This window comes from Grammomys surdaster, unplaced genomic scaffold (assembly GCF_004785775.1).
Source record: "Grammomys surdaster isolate TR1022 unplaced genomic scaffold, NIH_TR_1.0 126612, whole genome shotgun sequence".
Taxonomy (NCBI): Eukaryota; Metazoa; Chordata; class Mammalia; order Rodentia; family Muridae; genus Grammomys; species Grammomys surdaster.
Genome location: NW_021621401.1, coordinates 1,652,859 through 1,670,079, shown reverse-complemented (window position 1 = coordinate 1,670,079; position 17,221 = coordinate 1,652,859). Strand labels below are relative to the sequence as shown.

The window sequence follows — 17,221 nt, the reverse complement described above, 5'->3', positions numbered from 1 at the left end:
CATTTTTATTTTATGTGTATGAGTGTTTTGACTGTGTCTGTGTACTATACTGGCACAGTGCCCACAGAGGCCCAGAAAGGGCTAAGAAAGATCCCTAGGAACAGAGTTATAGATAGTTGTGAGCCAACATATAGATACTGAAAATTGAATGTGGGTCCTCTGGAAGACCCAGTGCTCTAACTGCTGAGCCTTCTCTCTGCACCTCCCCCCATATATGTGTGTGTGTGTGTGTGTGTGTGTGTGTCTGTCTGTCTGTCTGTCTTTAAGACAAAGTCTTACTGTGTAGCCCTGGCTGATCTGGAACCTGTCACACTGAGCAGGATGCCCTCAAACTCACTGAGATCTACCTACCTCTACCCTCTGAGTTCTGGGATTCAAGGTGTGCCACTAGGCCAATTGTTTTTTGATGTTTATAGTAGACAAGTGGATGACAGCCTATGAAAACTTCCATCTCAGTGATTCTGATGTAAACTAAAAATCAGTTCAGTATATAAATGTAGGGGTAAGGACTTGGCTCAGTGGTAGAGAACTTGCTTAGCATGTATATGGTCCTAGGTTCAATTCTCAAAATCTCAAAAAAAATAAAAAAAGGGTGCAAACCTTAAATTGTCAAATATAAAATATTTAAGGAGACCAGAAAACCTCTATGAACTCAGGAAATGAGTAAAAGACATTTAAAGATCTGAAATCCAGAATGCTCTAAATAAAACACACTGCTCTGAAAAACTGGAAAAATAAAAGACAGCTTACAAAAATAGGAAAAATTAAATAGTAATTTTAGTTTAATAATTAAAATAGAGAAATTAGGTTGGATGGTGGTGGCGAATACCTTTAATCCCATCACTGGGGAGGCAGAGGCAGGTGCATCTGTGAGCCTGGTCTACAGAGTGACAGGACAGCCAGGACTGCTAAGAGAAACCCTGTCTCGAAAAACAAAAACACGCCGGGTGGTGGTGGCACAAGCCTTTAATCCCAGCACTTGGGAGGCAGAGGCAGGCGCATTTCTGAGTTCGAGGCCAGCCTGGTCTACAGAGTGAGTTCCATAACAGCCAGGACTACACAGAGAAACCTTGTCTCGAAAAAACAAAAAAAAAAACCAAAAAAACAACAAAAAAAATTACATATACATATATATACATATATATACACACATATACATACATAAATTCTTAAAATGCGAACACCTAGTGTTATATCATAAATTACTTTAAAAGTAAGCTGTCACCAGGCATGGTGGCACACACCTACAATCCAAGTGTGTAGAGGAAGAGGCAGGAAGATGAATTCAAGAACAGCGTCAGCTACAGTTAGTTCAAGGCTAGCCTGAGCTGCATGAAACTGACACTCTTCTCACAAACTAAACCAACAGTATAAACTGATTTTCGGAGGCCCCAAGGGCATATGGTATATATTAACAAACTTTCTTAGTTTAATGAATGGGCTTAAATTAGATTCAGTATTTGTTTTAAAAACAAATGTTTAAATGCTGCTAAAATGTAACTTCTTATACAATGCCATCACATTTTGGCTTGTTTTTTTTTAACATCAAAAGCTAATAAATAATAGAAAACATTAATAAAATAAATACTAAGTGAGAACACTTAGTATCAGATAAGAACAGTGATAAGAATAAAAATGTAAAGAAAACAATACACACCTTTTGGTAGAAAAGTCAGGGGAAAAGGACATTAAATTTAAAGAACTGAGTTTGTTGTGGACAAAAAGCTAAGAACTTTGCTTATGATGTGATCACAACTAAGCATCATCAGTCTCCTTGGGCTAGACCCCTGGGATTGCCAGGGGGCCACACAGAAGAGATCCACCACCAGTCAGGAGCCCTGCAGAGCCCTGCACATACTCCAGTTAACTTCATTGCTTCTGAAAGGCTTCTGAGTCTCAGTGGGAATGCATGGGTGAGCAGCATGACGGCACAGCCTGGGAACGGCACAGCCTGGGAACGGCACAGCCTGGGAACGTCCTGGGGGCCTTCTGGCTGGAGCCCAACTCAGAACCCATAGTCAGTGCAACAGCAAAGTACTGAGCTGGGCCTAACACCTAGAAGCCCAGCACTTAGGAGGCTGAGGGAGACCATGATTTTTGAGGCCAACCTAGGCTACATAGCAATTTCCAGGCTAGCCTGGGCCACATAGGGAGTTCCAGGCCAGTTAGGCTACCTAGTAAGATCTTGCCAGAAACAACAATGACCAAAGATCAAGATGGTGTTAAATGCACACCAGAGTTGAAGGTATAGGTCTGGGCAGTGGGCTCAGGGACATGGGTGTCAAGGCTTACAACCTTGTGTGAAGGTGAGCAACAGCGGTTCCTCTTCCCTCTATAGAGTCATGCCAGCCATCCTGGAAGCCAGCATAGTGGGGGTACAGGTCCACTGTGCAGAGTCCAAAGTTCTAGGTGCGTTTACCAGGTAGCCCAGGTTACATGAAGCTCCTTCCCGCCCTGCTTCCTCTGCTGCTGTGGCCCTGCCGAGAGCGGATGTGGGTCAATGGAACAGGGAAGAATGAACCTTCCCCGGCAGAAGTGAGTCTCAGCGTGGAAATGAGCGCTGGCCTGACACATGCTGACTCTCAGGCACACAGGACAGTCATGTGGGAACTAGGCGCCTGTCCTTATGATCCAGACTTCTATGGTCCCAGCACACCCATTTGGGCCACTGTTTCTTCTCTCTTTCTCTGTGGTGCCTAGACCCTCAGGACCAGCTGAGGGAGGTCACAGGGTGCGAGGGAGGTCATGGGGAAATGGCGCTTGCTATGGTCCTCAGAGGCAGTGCCTCCCTTGCATCTACTGTGTCTCAGGCTAGGACAGGGCTCAGGAAGCACAGACATCCAGACCTGAAGGCCTTAATGCGTAGCTCACAGAAGATATGGTACATGGTCAGCCATAGTGCGAGCTGAGGGATCAGGTCACACAGTGTGTCAGACACTGTGTGAGCAGGTCCAGGGGAGCACAGGGCCTGGGGAGAAGGCAGAACGCTGGACAGGGACAAGCATGCCATGCTAGGTGGGCCTCAGTCACTGTGACAAGGGAAAGGAAGCACAAGAGTCACCAAGACCACAGAACTTCAAGGAGGCCACAGGGACAAGAGGCAAAGGCCTCACTGAGTCTAGTTGGCTCTGAGAAGAACCCTGGAAATGGAACTGACTGGCAAGTTGGTCAAAGAAAGTCTCTCCAGAGGCCACCTTCAGGTGTGGAGTCGCAGTGAGGCGCAGCAAGAGCTTCAGGCTCTGCAGAAACACAAAGACAAGAGACAGTTGTCCAGCCCTCATCCTGTCTAGAATAGAGGGAGCTGTAGAACTCACAAATCCTGCCCCCCCCCAATCCTATCCTATAGCAGCAGCAAATGTAGCCCAGGGGAACCTCAGCTGGTCAGAGGTCTGAGGAGCTGCAGGGTCAAAGCACCAGCAGGGGGCACCACAGGCCCACATTTGGCAAGAAGATTCCTTTGTCCTTTCCTTATGAGGCTCAGGGGCAAGGAAATGTAGCTTAATTGTGGGTACAGGATATCTGGCAGAGCCAGGGCCCTGGGTGAGGGCAGTGGGTGTCTCTTACACAGATGCTAGACAGGGCTGAGGGCTTAGCAGCCCTTGAGCTCAGAAGCAGGAGGGCTCAGGGATTCTAACCTAAGTCTAAAGTAGAGGGCAACTGGTCCAAGCGGGGCCAGGCCTGACTTGGGAAACTGTGACATCCCCACTACACAGCAAACCTTTCCACTTCCTGGGGCTGGTGTCTCACTCACTCCCTGCTCCCTGAAAAGGCAGCTGGGCTTCTGCCCATCACCCCACAATGTGGCTCAGTCACCATCAACGCAGGCCCGTCACTGGGTATCAGGGTCTTGGAAGCCCCAGGCCTCCACAGCAGCGATGAGGAAGTTCTCCGAGCAGAGGGGCTGGTTGTTGAAAGTGTCGCAGTGTCCAGTGCGCCCTCGGTTCAGATCCCCATCAACGTAGAGTGCTTGGCCACCTCCTCCCCCTGTGGGACGTGCAGATAGATGTCTTTCTGCTCCAACAACCACCATTCCCTAGAGACCCCATTGTTTCTGTCCTTGAAGGGTCTGCTAAGAAGAAATCTCAGTGAAGAGATCCGTTGGACTGCAGCGGCTCCTCTGGAAGCACAGGCTTACCCGGGCCTGGCTCCCCGCCTAATGCTAGCTTGCTAGCCCATAGTCCCTATCTCCACCCCAAACAACCCAGGTCCTTTTCCTTTGCTTGACTTAGATGCCTACCACTACCCGTCAACAATGACTGGGCACAGGGGCTTCAGCTACCCACAAGTCCCTTCCAAGTACAGGCAGGACCCAGTCTAGGGTGAAGGGAATGGGTGCCCACCAATGATGAGGCAGTCATTGCCCCCAGCCATGAACATGGACTCAGTCTTGGAGGGCAGGTTGAAGTGCCGGGCAGCCAGGAAAGGGGAGAGCCGATCCGCAGGGTCTGAAGAGCTGTGGCTGATGAGGGAAGGACTGGCCGCAGCCTCTGAGGACTTGAAGGATGCTGCCTTGGTCAGCTCTGGGTGTTTGATGACCACCCACTCATAGCGCTGCACCTCCGGCTGCAGCTGGGGATGAATGGGTGACAGTCACAGTTACTGCCATCTGACACCTCACTGGGCTACCGCATGTGCTCCAAAAGTACAGCCCATCTCCATCCCATGACTCTTGTGAGTGGGTCCCTGAGTGGGGACTGTGGCAATGGTACGCACATTGCTGATGAGGCCCTGCTAGCTCTTAGGGTTCTCACGGTCTGACCAGCGAAACCCAGAGTAAACAACAGAATGCTTTAGTATATTTGCTACAGTGAACAGTGGAAATGAAACTAGGCTCTTATGCAGGGCTGCCCAGGTACATGGCCTGGTGGCTTCTGCCAGCCTCTGTGACAGCCCGGGGTCAGACAATACCCTGGCCCACTGCAGATACTGGGCCTGCATTCAGTTTTGGAGGGAAGACTGAAATGCTTAGAATATCTGAAAAAATGGGGACAGTCAGGGCATGAGGGAGTGGCCAGAGGGACCCCACATTCAGTCCAACTCACCCTAAAAACAAAGCATTCTCCAGTCCCAAAGAAGCCCAGCTTGCCTCCGAACTTATTTCTCTCGCTCCAGTCTGTTGACAGGTAAGCCCCACAAACCTGAGGAGGGAACTGGGTGAGACTGTGCCTTCTGCCCTCAGGAGCACCCTCTTGTTCTGGTGCTGAGTGACCAAGTCTCAGCTTAGGACCCTGGTATCCTGCATTCTTCCACCACTGAGGGCAAAACCAGTGTGGGAGAGGGTGGAGCTCAGGGAGGCGAGCCTCTGGTCACTTGTGTCTTCCCCTGTGGCTTTCGGGACTTGGCACCAACTTATTGAGCCAGGCTCCTCACCTCCTTTTGAGTGGTCTTGATGAGCAGGAGGGTGGGCTCATGTCCTTCACACTGGAAATAGAACCTGGGGGCAGAGAGCACATGTGCTACCTACCCTGCATGTCCTCCCTCACCCTCCCAACCGTCAGTCTCAAGGTCTAGGGTAGAGAGGCCTGGGAGCTATACTCCTTTCCAGCCAACTCTGTCCACAGTGGCCAAGGACTCTGCACCCAGGCCAGGCTGCCCTGCTGTGACAAGGGAGAAGAGTCACAGTATATCCCCTCAGGCAAAGCTGAGTGCTGGAAGCAGAAAGCAGAGCAGGAAAGCTTAGCCCTGGATGTGGGAGGAAGGTGAGGCTTGCCACTGTGCTACTGAGGCACCCCAGGGGCTGGGAAAAGGAGTTCAACCAAGCCAAACTGCTTGTGTGATTGTAGTCTTCAGGTTGGGGTAGGGTGGTCAAGAGTTTGTGAACTGTCATTTGAGACTTGAATACTACCTGGACCTGACCAAGCTGGCTTGGAGGGCAGTGTGCCCCGGTTAGAATGCCAGGGGCTTACACAGCCAGAGCCCCACAAAGGGGTACCTGGTTCAGGCTTGTGATGGACATGGTGGATGAGGACAGCAGGGAGTCAGGGCCAACTGCCTGAGTAACTTCCCCCTAACAATTCTGAGCTCCTGAGACAGGAACGTTGACATTTGTTTCTTCATGATGCCTACACAGGGCCCTCAGCTGCGGTACATACAGCAATGACTTCCAAAGTCTACATGACCTGGAAATGACGGAGAGCCAGGACCTTACTAGGGTCCCAGGTTCAAAGGCTCATTTCCAGCTACCCTATGACTTCCTGGAAGTGGGGTGCAGGATGTGACTCACAAGGTGTTAGCGGCCCCTCACCTGGTTAGGCTGTACCCATGCTGCAGTGATGAGAAGAGCAGGAGGGGTTGGCAGAGGGCAAAGCGCTCGGGGATCCAGGACCAGATGTCTCTCATCTCCTTCACACTGACAATCTCGGAGTGGAAGTTCTCTGCGTGGACAGCCAAGTGTACAAACTGCCTGGGAAAAGCAAGGAGGGGTCAGAGCCCACAGTGAGCACAGTCCTGACCGCGCCCTCCCCTGGGCCCCAGCGGCTTCATTTTGGTACACAGCCTGAAAAGGGTATCTCACCTACCCAGCCAGGTTTGCAGCCTGGCTCTGGGGGCCAGCTGGAAATGGGGTGAAATTATTCCTAGAAGTCCCACCTCCCACCTGTCACATGGGAGAGCACCCAGCCTGCAGGTGTAAGGACAAGAGCGTTTTTCTTTAAGAAACCAGGACAAATGAAGTAAGCCTCAGCAAGACAAGGCTGCAGAGCCAGCCAAGCACCAGCAGAAAGATGGACAGACAGACAGACAGACAGACAGACAGAGCCTGCGTCAATAGGCTAAAGCAGCAAGCAGAAGGCAGCCCACAAGAGCCACAGGTCCTTGGGAGATACCAAGCAGTAGCACCAGAGCTGGAAGAAGGCAGGACAGAGAAGGCAAGCATCAAGGTGCAGTTTTAGACCTACCTTTTAGAAAGTGAGACACTGAGAAACAGGAGGAAGCAACGGACACGGAGAAGAAGAAAAATAAAACAGACAAGGCGACGTTAGTGGTGGGTACTAATCCCCATATATGCCTTCCTTTGGGCCCAGGAGAAAGTGACCTCCATACCAGCAGCCAGCCATGTCTACAGCAGCCTACAGTGTGAGGTATCAAATACCATGACTATTCCCAACCCTGCTTCCAGGGACAGGGAGACCACAATCAGCATTCAGAAGAATGCCAGCCATGAAACTTGGAGCTGGAAGGGCAGAGCAGGGGCTTTTCTGATGTGACCTCTAGGAGGCCAGCCTGGCAATTGCTGGACCTTCTGACGCCCTGGTAACATCCAGCTTCCTTGTCTTGTTAAGGCCATAACTGCAAAGCCCTTCCTGCTTTCTAATGTCTTTGTATTCACATGTGGACAGGTGGACAGACAGAAGGCCAGAAGCAGACTCATGCTCAGACCTCAAGGATGCCTCCCACTAAAGCTTCCCACTCCATAGGTGCAATATGTTCACAGCACAGGCGTGCGCGCACGCACGTGTATACACACACACACACACACACACACACACAAACAGAAGCATGGGCACACATGCACACGATCCTGGGGTCTGCCTACCTCTTCTGTTTGACAGTAATACCCTTCTGCCTCAGTGCTTTCTCATTGGCCATTTGCAAGAGCTGGATCTCCTTGCGGGAAAACAGGCGGATGGCAAAGGCCTTCTCTAGTAGTTTCTCAGGGGACACTGTCTTGGCAATGTCCTTGACAAACATCCGGATGTCTTGCTTTACATTGTCTGATTCCAGGGGCTGTCCTGCTCTGACCTTGTGGAAGAACTTGAGGATGGCCAGAGCAACTCGGTACAATACTTTGTAGCCTTCTACAAGGAAGACATCAAAAACACGGGCGAAGTAGTTAAGGGGCAGCTCCCCAAAGAGCCATCGCTGCCAGTCAGAGTAGACCTGCAGGACGTCCTCTGACACAGCTACCATCAGTTTGTGGGCTGCCTGGCAGTACTTGTTCACCAGGTCCCCAAATGTCATACATGAAGACTCAAAGGCCAGGAAACTCTGGTCAATGAGCTTCTTGCTGGGGTCATTGCAGGATAAGATGCGGCAGGCTTTTTCAAAACACTCAGCTTCGTCAATGCTGTAGTGCAGTAGCAAGGCCACCACTGCAGGCAGGGCAGGGCAGAAGGAGATGTCGGGGAACTGGTTGGCAATACACAGGAGGATCTTGCGCACAGCCCCTTCACCCCGTGTGTTCAGGCAGTAGGTGGGCACCTGGGTGTTGTCTACAAACTCAGGCAAGGGCAGGCTACTGCTGCTGTGCTTGCCCACAATCTTCCCCACAATATCACTGTAAACACTGGCATCAGGTGTGACTGTGCGGCAGGGGATGTCCCGGATCAGGCGCTGGTACACTTTCCCCCGCAGGGTGTGGCTCTGAGCCCAGTAGCCCTGCCGTGCCAACTGCTTCAGCTCCTGTAGCTCAGTACAGTTCAGCTCCTTCGGCCCCAGGTCCTGGATGGATGCATCCATCTTGTCCTTATCCACAAAGCAATTGTACCCTAGGGAGTCCATGGCGCCCACTGTGCCTAGGAGGCAGGTCTCAGGCTGCCAGGAAGGAAACAAAGAGCAGCTAAATCTTGCAGCCCCGGCTTCAGCTTCGGGTGTTTTCTGTTAACCAGTCTGTCATCCCACACACCCTGTAGGATTAAAAACAATATTAGTGAATGGATTGAAAGTCCACATTTTAAAGGACTTGTTTTGTTTTCATTTTACTAAAAAGGACTAGGAAGATAAATAATTGCTCTGAGAAGTGGTCACTAACTTTGGAGAACAACTTCTTTTCACAGAGTTCATCTGTTTCCAGATAGGCCACATGGTCCAAGCAATGAGAAGCTGAGGACAGGTTCCCTGAAATGCTTTGAAAGCCTGAGTCCATGGGCCAGAGAGATGCTGGATGCTTAAGAGTGCTTACTGCTCTTCCAGAGGACCTGAGTCCAACTCCCAGCAACCTGTTCAGGCAGTTTAAAACTCTAGCTCCAGTTCCGAGGGATCCCACATTCTCTATGCACTGCACAGATGCAATGCAGACAAATACTCATACATAAAATCATGCGATAAATCTTATTTTTTTTCAAGACAGGATCTCTTTGTGTAACCTGGGCTGTCCTGGAACTCTTTTTGTAAACCAGGTTGGCCTGGAACTCATAGAGATCTGCCTGCCTGTCTCCTGAGTACTGGGATCAAAGTCATGTGCCACCATGCCTGATGATAAATCTTTTTAAAAAACATTTTAAATTAATTTTATTTACCTGTATGAGTGTCTTACCTGCAGGTATATCTGTGCACCATTGCATGCCTGGTACCCAAGGAAGCCAAAAGAGGGTATCAGATCTCCTGGGACTGGAGTTACAGTTGTGAACCACCATATGATGCTGAGAATCAAACCCAAGTCCTCTGGAAAAGCAATCAGTGCTCTTAAGCACTGAGCCCTTTCTAGTCCATCTTTAAAAAATATAAGTACAATAGTCTTTTAAAAGACTTAAAAGAAAACAAAAAACAAAAAAAGAAGAAAAGAAAAAAAAAGAAAAGAGAAGAAAAGAAAAGAAAAAAACTGCCGGGCGGTGGTGGTGCACTCCTTTAATCCCAGCACTTGGGAGGCAGAGGCAGGCGGATTTCTGAGTTCGAGGCTAGCCTGGTCTACAGAGTGAGTTCCAGGACAGCCAGGACTGCACAGAGAAACCCTGTCTCGAAAAAAACAAAAACAAAACAAAAAACAAAAACAAAACAAAAAAAGAAAAGAAAAAAAATCTCTAATTTTGCAACAAACAGCTTTCTACTTGGGAAAATCCACTTAGGCTACCATAGCCTAGGGGCTATCTAAAAAGGGACAAAGGACAAGAGGGGCCTGCTGGACAGTGCTTGCTCTCAGCCTGTCTGTCAGTCAGGCTCTGATCTGAGGATACTCTTGTGTTTTGCTCGCTGTGCTGGATGGATACTGTACCACTGTGCCACGTCCCAGTCCCGAGGAAGAAGTTCTAAAACAGTTCTATCTTCATCTGACCGCCAGCTTAAAAGCTAAGCTCCAGACAGGTGATTCCAGCGGAAGCCACTGGTCGGATAAGAAATAGAGCCTGGGGTGGAATTCTCTAGTAATCATGTAGAGGGACAAGTAGAAGGTGCTGCAATTTCAAAACCAGACAATTAAACTCCAGAACTGCTCCAATTAAACTACAGCCAGGAGTCTTGGGGAGATGGTACTATCTCACTACACGGCAGCCGCTGTGATCCAGACACAGGAGAAGCAGGTGAGCAGGGTGTAGTCCACATGCTTGAAATACCAGAACTCTAGAGAAGGGGAATCACAAAGAGCATGAATTCAACCCCTTCCTGGGCTACACAGGAAATCCAAGACTGAGTTACATAGTGAGACCCTACCCCAACAACAGATAGATAGGCTGTGGATAGTCCAGCAGTTAAGAGCATGGACTGCTTTTGTAGAGGATCAGGAGTTCAGTTTCAAGCCAGGAGACTCACAACAGCCTGTAACTCAGATGCAGGGGATCGGATGCCCTCTTCTGACCTCTTTGGGCACCAGGCAAACAAATGGTACACATATGTACATGCAGACCAAAATACCCTTACATATAAAATAAAATACATTAAAAAATTAAAAACAACCAGGCATAGTGGTACACATCTTTAATCCCAGCACTTGGGAGGCAGAGACAGGCAGATGTCTGAGTTTGAGGCCAGCCTGGTCTACAGAGGGAGTTTCAGGACTGTCAGTTCTGTTACACAGAGGAACACTGTCTCAAAAATCAAATTAGCTAGCTAGACAGACAGACAGACAGACAGAAATCTTGCAGGGCATAGTGTTGCATGCCTTGTGAGTTTAAGGCCCACCCTGGTTTACTACAGTGAATTCTTAGCCAGAGAGGACTATATAGTTAGACCCTGTCTAAACAAACAAACAAAAATCAAGCTTAGTCTTGGACAAAGAAGTACAGGCAACTAAGGAACGCTGAAAGTTGGAGAAACAGTTTTCCCCAGGGAAGAGCCCTCCAGTCGGTTATCCAATACCAAGTGGTCAGTCCTGAAATCATGTACATACAAGTGACACTGTATGGACCGAGCAGGTTATATCTATATATTTAAGAGTGTGTGTAACAGCAATTGAAAAAAAAAAAATGAGACCATGAAGTTGAGAGGGCAAGGGGGGATTACATGAGAAGGCTTGGAGGGAGGAAAAGGAAGAAAGGAAGGGGGAAATGATGTAATTACATTATAATTTTAAAAAATAAGAAAATTATTATCAAAATAAATCTTTAAAAAGGCATATATGTGGTACAAATATAATATGTTCAAGTAAAACACTCCTATACATAAGATTAAAAAAACCCAAGGGCAGGGATGGAGCTCAGCTGTAGAGCACCTGTCTAGTACACACGAGGCCTTAGGTTTGGCTTCCGGCAAGCAGACAAAACAGAGAGGAGAGAGGGGAGAAAAGAAGAGTGGAGGGCAGTGGAGGGAAGGCAGGGTGAGAATGACTAAGAGGCCATGCACAGTCAGCCCTGACAGCCCACTGACTTGGGTTCTGAAGGTTCCACCAAAGGCTGCTGTCCTGAGCACACAAGTCCAGTACTCACCCACATACAAGGGCTGACCTTTGTGATCTGGACGGTAGAACTGTCCAACAATGCCACAGGGGTCCGCTTCAGTGAGTTCTCGTAAATATCCACACCGTTCTGATTTCTCTTGCATCTAGAAAATTCAACTAGAAAATAAACAGAAAAAGAAAATGCTACTGAGTTAAAATAGTTTTATTTTTTTATTAAGACAGGGTTTCTCTGTGTAGCCCTGGCTGTCCTGGAACTCATTTTGTAGACCAGGCTGTCCGCAAGTTCTGCCTCCAGAGTGCTGGGACTTGAGGCATGTAACACCACACCCACAGAAGAATTGTGATGTAAATCCTATTTGTGTAAGACTATCTAAGAAAACACTTTGATTTTACTCTTCTCCTCTGTTTGGTAAAAAATATACTAAACACCATTTTAAAATATCTGTGTGTGAGGGTGTGTGTCTCAGAGCATACTTGTTGGGAGATCAGAAGACAAATTTGAGTATTGGTCCCTGCCTCCCACCTCCGTTGAGACAGGGTCTCTTATTCACTATTGCACACACCAGGCTAGCTACCTGTGAGCTTAAGGAATTCTCCTGTCTCCAGCCAACCCACATACTGCTGCATTAGGGCTGGCACTGCATAGGCATGCTCCTAAGTCCAGCTTTATAGGGGTTCTGGTGATCTGAACTCAGTCCTCATGCTGCACAGGAAGCGCCTTATCCAATGTGCCATCTCCTCGACCTCCATTTTAACCACATTTTAAGGCGCTTCAGGGCTGGAGTGATATCTCAGTGGTTAAAAGCATTGGCTGCTCTTCTAGAGGACCTTGGTTCGATGTCCAGCACCCACATGGTGGTTCAAAACCATCTGTAACTCCAGTTCCAGGGGATCCAATCCCCACCTCTAGCCTCCATATGCACTAGGCACATAAGTGGTGCACAGACAGATATGCAGTCAAAAGATGCACATAGAATACAAACAAACAAACAAACAAACAAACAAAAGGATGCTTCAGTGGTGTCGGGTGCCTTCATATTCCTGTACCATTGCCAGGGCCTCCAGAACTGCTCCATCTCCCTCATCTCCCCTAGCCCTAGCATGACCTCTCTGCCTTCTTTTTTTAATTACCTGGTTCCTCTCCAGAAGCAGCCAATGCTCTAAACACTGACCCATCTCTCCTGCCCCTGCCTTTTTTGTTTTTGTTAAATGACAGTCTTACTCTGCAGCATATTCTGGCTTTAAAGCTGTGATCATCTTGCCATATCCTCCAGAGTTGTGAAATTATAGCTGTGTACCACCATACTCTGGTACAGAATTTCCTTCCACTTAAAAAAGGCCAAGTGATGCTGGGCGGTGGTGGCGCACGCCTTTAATCCCAGCACTTGGGAGGCAGAGGCAGGTGGATTTCTGAGTTCGAGGCCAGCCTGGTCTACAGAGTGAGTTCCAGGACAGCCAGGGCTATACAGAGAAACCCTGTCTCGAAAAACCAAAAAAAAAAAAAAAAAAAAAAAAAAGGCCAAGTGAGTAGTTCATGCCTTTAATCTCAGCATTTGAGAGGCAGAGGCAGGTGGATTTCTGTGAGTTCAAGGCCAGTCTGGTCTACATAGTTCACCTGCATGTTTGAAAGATCACAATTGTGTAGTGCCAATGGAGGCCAGAAAAAGACATTGGATCCCCTGGAACTAGAATTACAGCCAGCCTTGAGCAATCATGTGGGGTACTGGGAAAGAAGCCACATCTTCTGCAAGACCAGCAAGTGCTCTTAATTGCTAAGCCATCTCTTCAGCTCCCACTGATAAGTCTTTACAGGGGCTTTTTCATATAAAGCCCTAATTAAAACAACGTTTTCTGGGGCTGAGGGTGTAGCTAAGTGCTATAGTACTTAGCCATGACTGAAGCCTTGAGTTTAATATCTGGCACTACAAACAAAACCCAAAATTGATGCAAGCATTATAATCATATTAAACTGATTTTCATTGTGTGTCTCAGTGGGAAAGCCTTTCGTAGAGCAGGAGGGGGCAGGTGTGGGATCCCTCTGAAGTGCTCTGAAATCAGCAGGCCCACTTGCTTATCTCTCCTCAGCCATGCCCACACTGCACAATTTCCTACATCTGAGTCATCGTTAGAGTTTGGTTCTGGGGCTAAAAACCTACAGAGCCACCACAGGCCCACTCTGTCTGGGTGACCAGGACCTGCTCCCTCTGAGCAGGATAAAAACATTTATAGATAGAACGGGAGTTCAGCAGAACGGGCCAGCCTGCTCCAGTTGAACACTAAACTGAGACCTGCGGAAGTCATGGAGGTACAGAGGGAACTGCTCAAGGAGCTTCTTCAGGAGGAAACAGACAGCTGTAGCAAGAGGTTCAGGAATGTGCTGGAACCAGAGGGACACTGAGGCAATGACACCCAACGATCTCTCCTCATATCCCTCTCAAAGGGACCCAGGATGTTACTGGAGCTAAGTACATGAAGCGTTCTCCAGTCATCTATAATATAGGCCTGACACCCTCTTCTGACTCCTTAGGGCAAGAGGCATACATGTGGTGCACATGTATACATGCAGGCAAAACACTCATACAGATCACATAAAATAAAACTTAAAAATCATTAAAGATGGGTTCAGAGTGCTTTTATCATGTGATAACAGACTGCATAATTGGGCTGGCTGGATGGCTCAGAGGTTTGGAGCACTGGCTGCCCTTCTGGAGGACTTGGAGTTTGATTCCCACATCATGCTGTAGATACGGGGAGATGAGGCCATAAGCACTCAGGTGATGCACAGATAAACACACAGGCAGAACACTCATAAAATAAAGTCAAAACTACATCAATTAAAAAAAAAAAAAAGGACACAACAGGGTGGCAGTGGCACAGCTGTTAATCCCAGCACGAGGGCACGAGGGACAGAGGCACACGGATCTCTCAGTTCCAGGCCAGCCTGGCCTACAGTCAGTACTAGGACAGCCAGGGCCAGACAGAAAGACCCTGTCTCTGGAAAGCAATAAAAAAGGATGAATAATCACAAAGGTCAGAGAAGACCAGATTACAGAGCAAACCTTGAGAGCACTGCTTAGACCAGCACTCTAGTCCCAGGTCCGTCAACTAAGAGCTAGCTACCACTGCTGTTGTGGTAAATGGCCTGCAAAACCTTTCCTTACATTTACACACGCATTACAACTGAGTCACATTTTTTTTATAGATTGCTCATTAAAATGGAGAAGTGAGGAAGGCAGGAAATTCATCAAAAACATAAAATAAACCGGGCTTTTATACCCACACTTTGGAGAATTAAATTTTGGGTTTTTTGGTGCTTTGAGACAGGGCCTCTACATGTAACCCTGGTGGGCCTGAACTCACTATGTAAGCCGAGCTGGCTTCACACTCAGAGATCTGCCTGCCTCTGCCTCCAGCGTACTGAGCTTCAAATGAGCACCACCGCACACTCATTCTTCCATTTTTGAGATAGGTTCTCACATAAACTAAGCTGGCCTGGAACTGTCTACTTAGCCGAAGATGACCTTGAACTTCTCCTTGTGCGTGTGTGTGTGTGTGTGTGTGGGGGGGGGGGTGTTGGGGGGATTACAGGAAAGTTACCTCGTGGGGCTCTTTTTACTTTTTCTTTTTAATGCTAAGATCCAACCTCAGCTATCTTGAATGCTAAGTGCCCATTGCCCTCAGTGAGCTAACCCAGGCCCAAGGGGATGAGGCTTTCTAGCTAACCTGACATGACGCGCTGTTCGTCTATCTGTGCTGTCACACAGACTTACAAGCCACACTCCTCAGATTTTGTGTGGTGTGGTCAGGGGAGAGAGGGGAAGCAGGTGCAAATGAGGCCAACTAAGAAATCAAGCAGGCTTGTCTTCGAGGCCTAGATTTAGCTTCTTGGGCCAGGCCTCACATCTCCACACGGCAGCGGTTTTGTGGACAACTGCAATCATGACTAACACTCACCCTTAGAGACACTGGCTCTCAGTAACACCTTTGAGTTGAGTACTGCCTCTGGGCTTGCTGGGTGGGGTGACATTAGAGTGACGCGGCACACACAGTAGCACAGACCCTGCACAGGCACTGCCACTGTTAACAGTGCTCTTGAGAAGCTACTTTCCCCCAGGGCTGGGGGTTGGCATTTGTCATCACAGACACTGCACTGCATTGTCTCAGAGTCCCTTTCTGCACCCTCAAGTTCTCAACAGAGAAGAGCTGGTTCTCCAGTAGCACCTTTGGCTGGCTCCCTCTCCTTCAGCTCCACGTGTCTGGAATGGGAGGCACTCGGTTTTCGGGCCCTCAGGTCTGGGTCTCAGCAGTAATTCCCAGAAAGCAGGAAAAATGTCACTTGACACCTGTCATATGTATGGAGTGACAGCTGGTGATGGTTTCAGACAGTACAGTTTCCATGTAGTGGGTCTGTAGGGTAACGGCTACTTTAATGAGGGTCCACGGTGTAAGCACCTCCCACGAGATGACATCTGAACTGGAGTAAGGAAACTGATGTGGCTGGGAGAAGAGCTAAGCAGTGTTGGGGATAGTGTGAGGAGGGCAGGTACAAAGACCCTGAGGAGGGCAAGCTCCAAGGAGAAAATGTGTGGCCAGAATGTACAGCCAATACCAGGAGCAGTTCGGCCAGCATGAGGCAGAACTCACACACACACAGAAGGTGCCTGGGTTTTATGCTAAGAATGGGGGCCGGGGAGGGGAAGTCTAATAGAGGTTCCTGCTGTGACAGCTGAACTGAAACTGTTTAGACAGCACTCCCTCAGGAGACAGGCCAGGACAGACGTCACCTCCATGTTTCTTTTGAGGCTGCACTCAGAGTCTTAGGCCTGGCACTCGATACTTGGCGGCCTCTGGGATGGATATCCCAGCAGCCATTCCTGAAGAGAGGTGTAGTTCTCCCACAGGCAATGAGGCCAGAGCTTGAGTTCTGGTGGTAACCCCCACACCCACACACGACTGCCTCTTTAAACAGCTTTACTTCCCCTCCTGCCCAGAGCTGCTGCTTTCCCCACACCACAAGCCTCTCCTGATGGTCACAGCCTTTTCCTTACAAGCATGGTGACTATTTGAAAGTTTAAGGTAACTGAAGTGTGTATTTTGAAGGAAACAAAAGACATGTGGAAAGAAATCCTTTTTAGTTCCCCAAAATGTTATGTTGCTGATTGGATGACATTTCCCAGGAGATGCCTGCACCCTGTCATAGGATGTGTCCTCTGCCCACAGTGCACTGCCCTGCATTTGCCAAGGGTAAGACCAAAGATCAGGGAAGCTGTAGATGTCGCAGGGAAACGCAAAACTCAACATCTTCCACCTATAGTAAAGTCTTTGTTCTGCCCTTTGCCCACAGAAGAGGGAGGAGGCCAGGAGTGGGCTGAAGGGAAGCCATGCTCATCAGCATTGGCTTCACTGTTACATCATGAGGGCAGGTGGCTGGCCAGGAGGGAGAACTGGGAGCGAGTCTGAATAAGAACAGCCCAGAGGCTCATGTTTGGATACTTGGTTGATCCTCAGTTGGTAGAACCATTTGGAAAGGATTAGGAGGTGTGGCTTTGTTGGAGGAGGTGTGTCACTGGGAACACATCCCCACCATTCCCAGTTGGTTAGCTCTCTTGCTAGTGTTCTCTCTCTCTCTCTCTCTCTCTCTCTCTCTCTCTCTCTCTCTCTCTCTCTCTCTCTCTC

The 17,221-nt window shown here is 48.7% G+C and overlaps 1 protein-coding gene across 1 annotated transcript in view; it reads right to left on the bottom strand.

Moving 5' to 3' along the window:
* Positions 1 to 2,206: 2,206 nt before the first annotated feature.
* Positions 2,207 to 17,221, bottom strand: part of Tbc1d24 (TBC1 domain family member 24) — a 25,556-nt gene continuing 10,541 nt past the window's right edge. Inside the window, exons 2-9 of the mRNA XM_028760954.1 lie at positions 11,574 to 11,701; positions 7,535 to 8,624; positions 6,245 to 6,403; positions 5,371 to 5,434; positions 5,043 to 5,138; positions 4,341 to 4,569; positions 3,814 to 3,984; positions 2,207 to 3,239 (exon numbers count right to left, since the gene is read on the bottom strand). Of these exons, the coding sequence (XP_028616787.1) occupies positions 3,830 to 3,984; positions 4,341 to 4,569; positions 5,043 to 5,138; positions 5,371 to 5,434; positions 6,245 to 6,403; positions 7,535 to 8,499 (1,668 nt within the window). The 5' untranslated portion in view covers positions 8,500 to 8,624; positions 11,574 to 11,701 and the 3' untranslated portion in view covers positions 2,207 to 3,239; positions 3,814 to 3,829. The remainder of the gene's footprint in view (positions 3,240 to 3,813; positions 3,985 to 4,340; positions 4,570 to 5,042; positions 5,139 to 5,370; positions 5,435 to 6,244; positions 6,404 to 7,534; positions 8,625 to 11,573; positions 11,702 to 17,221) is intronic.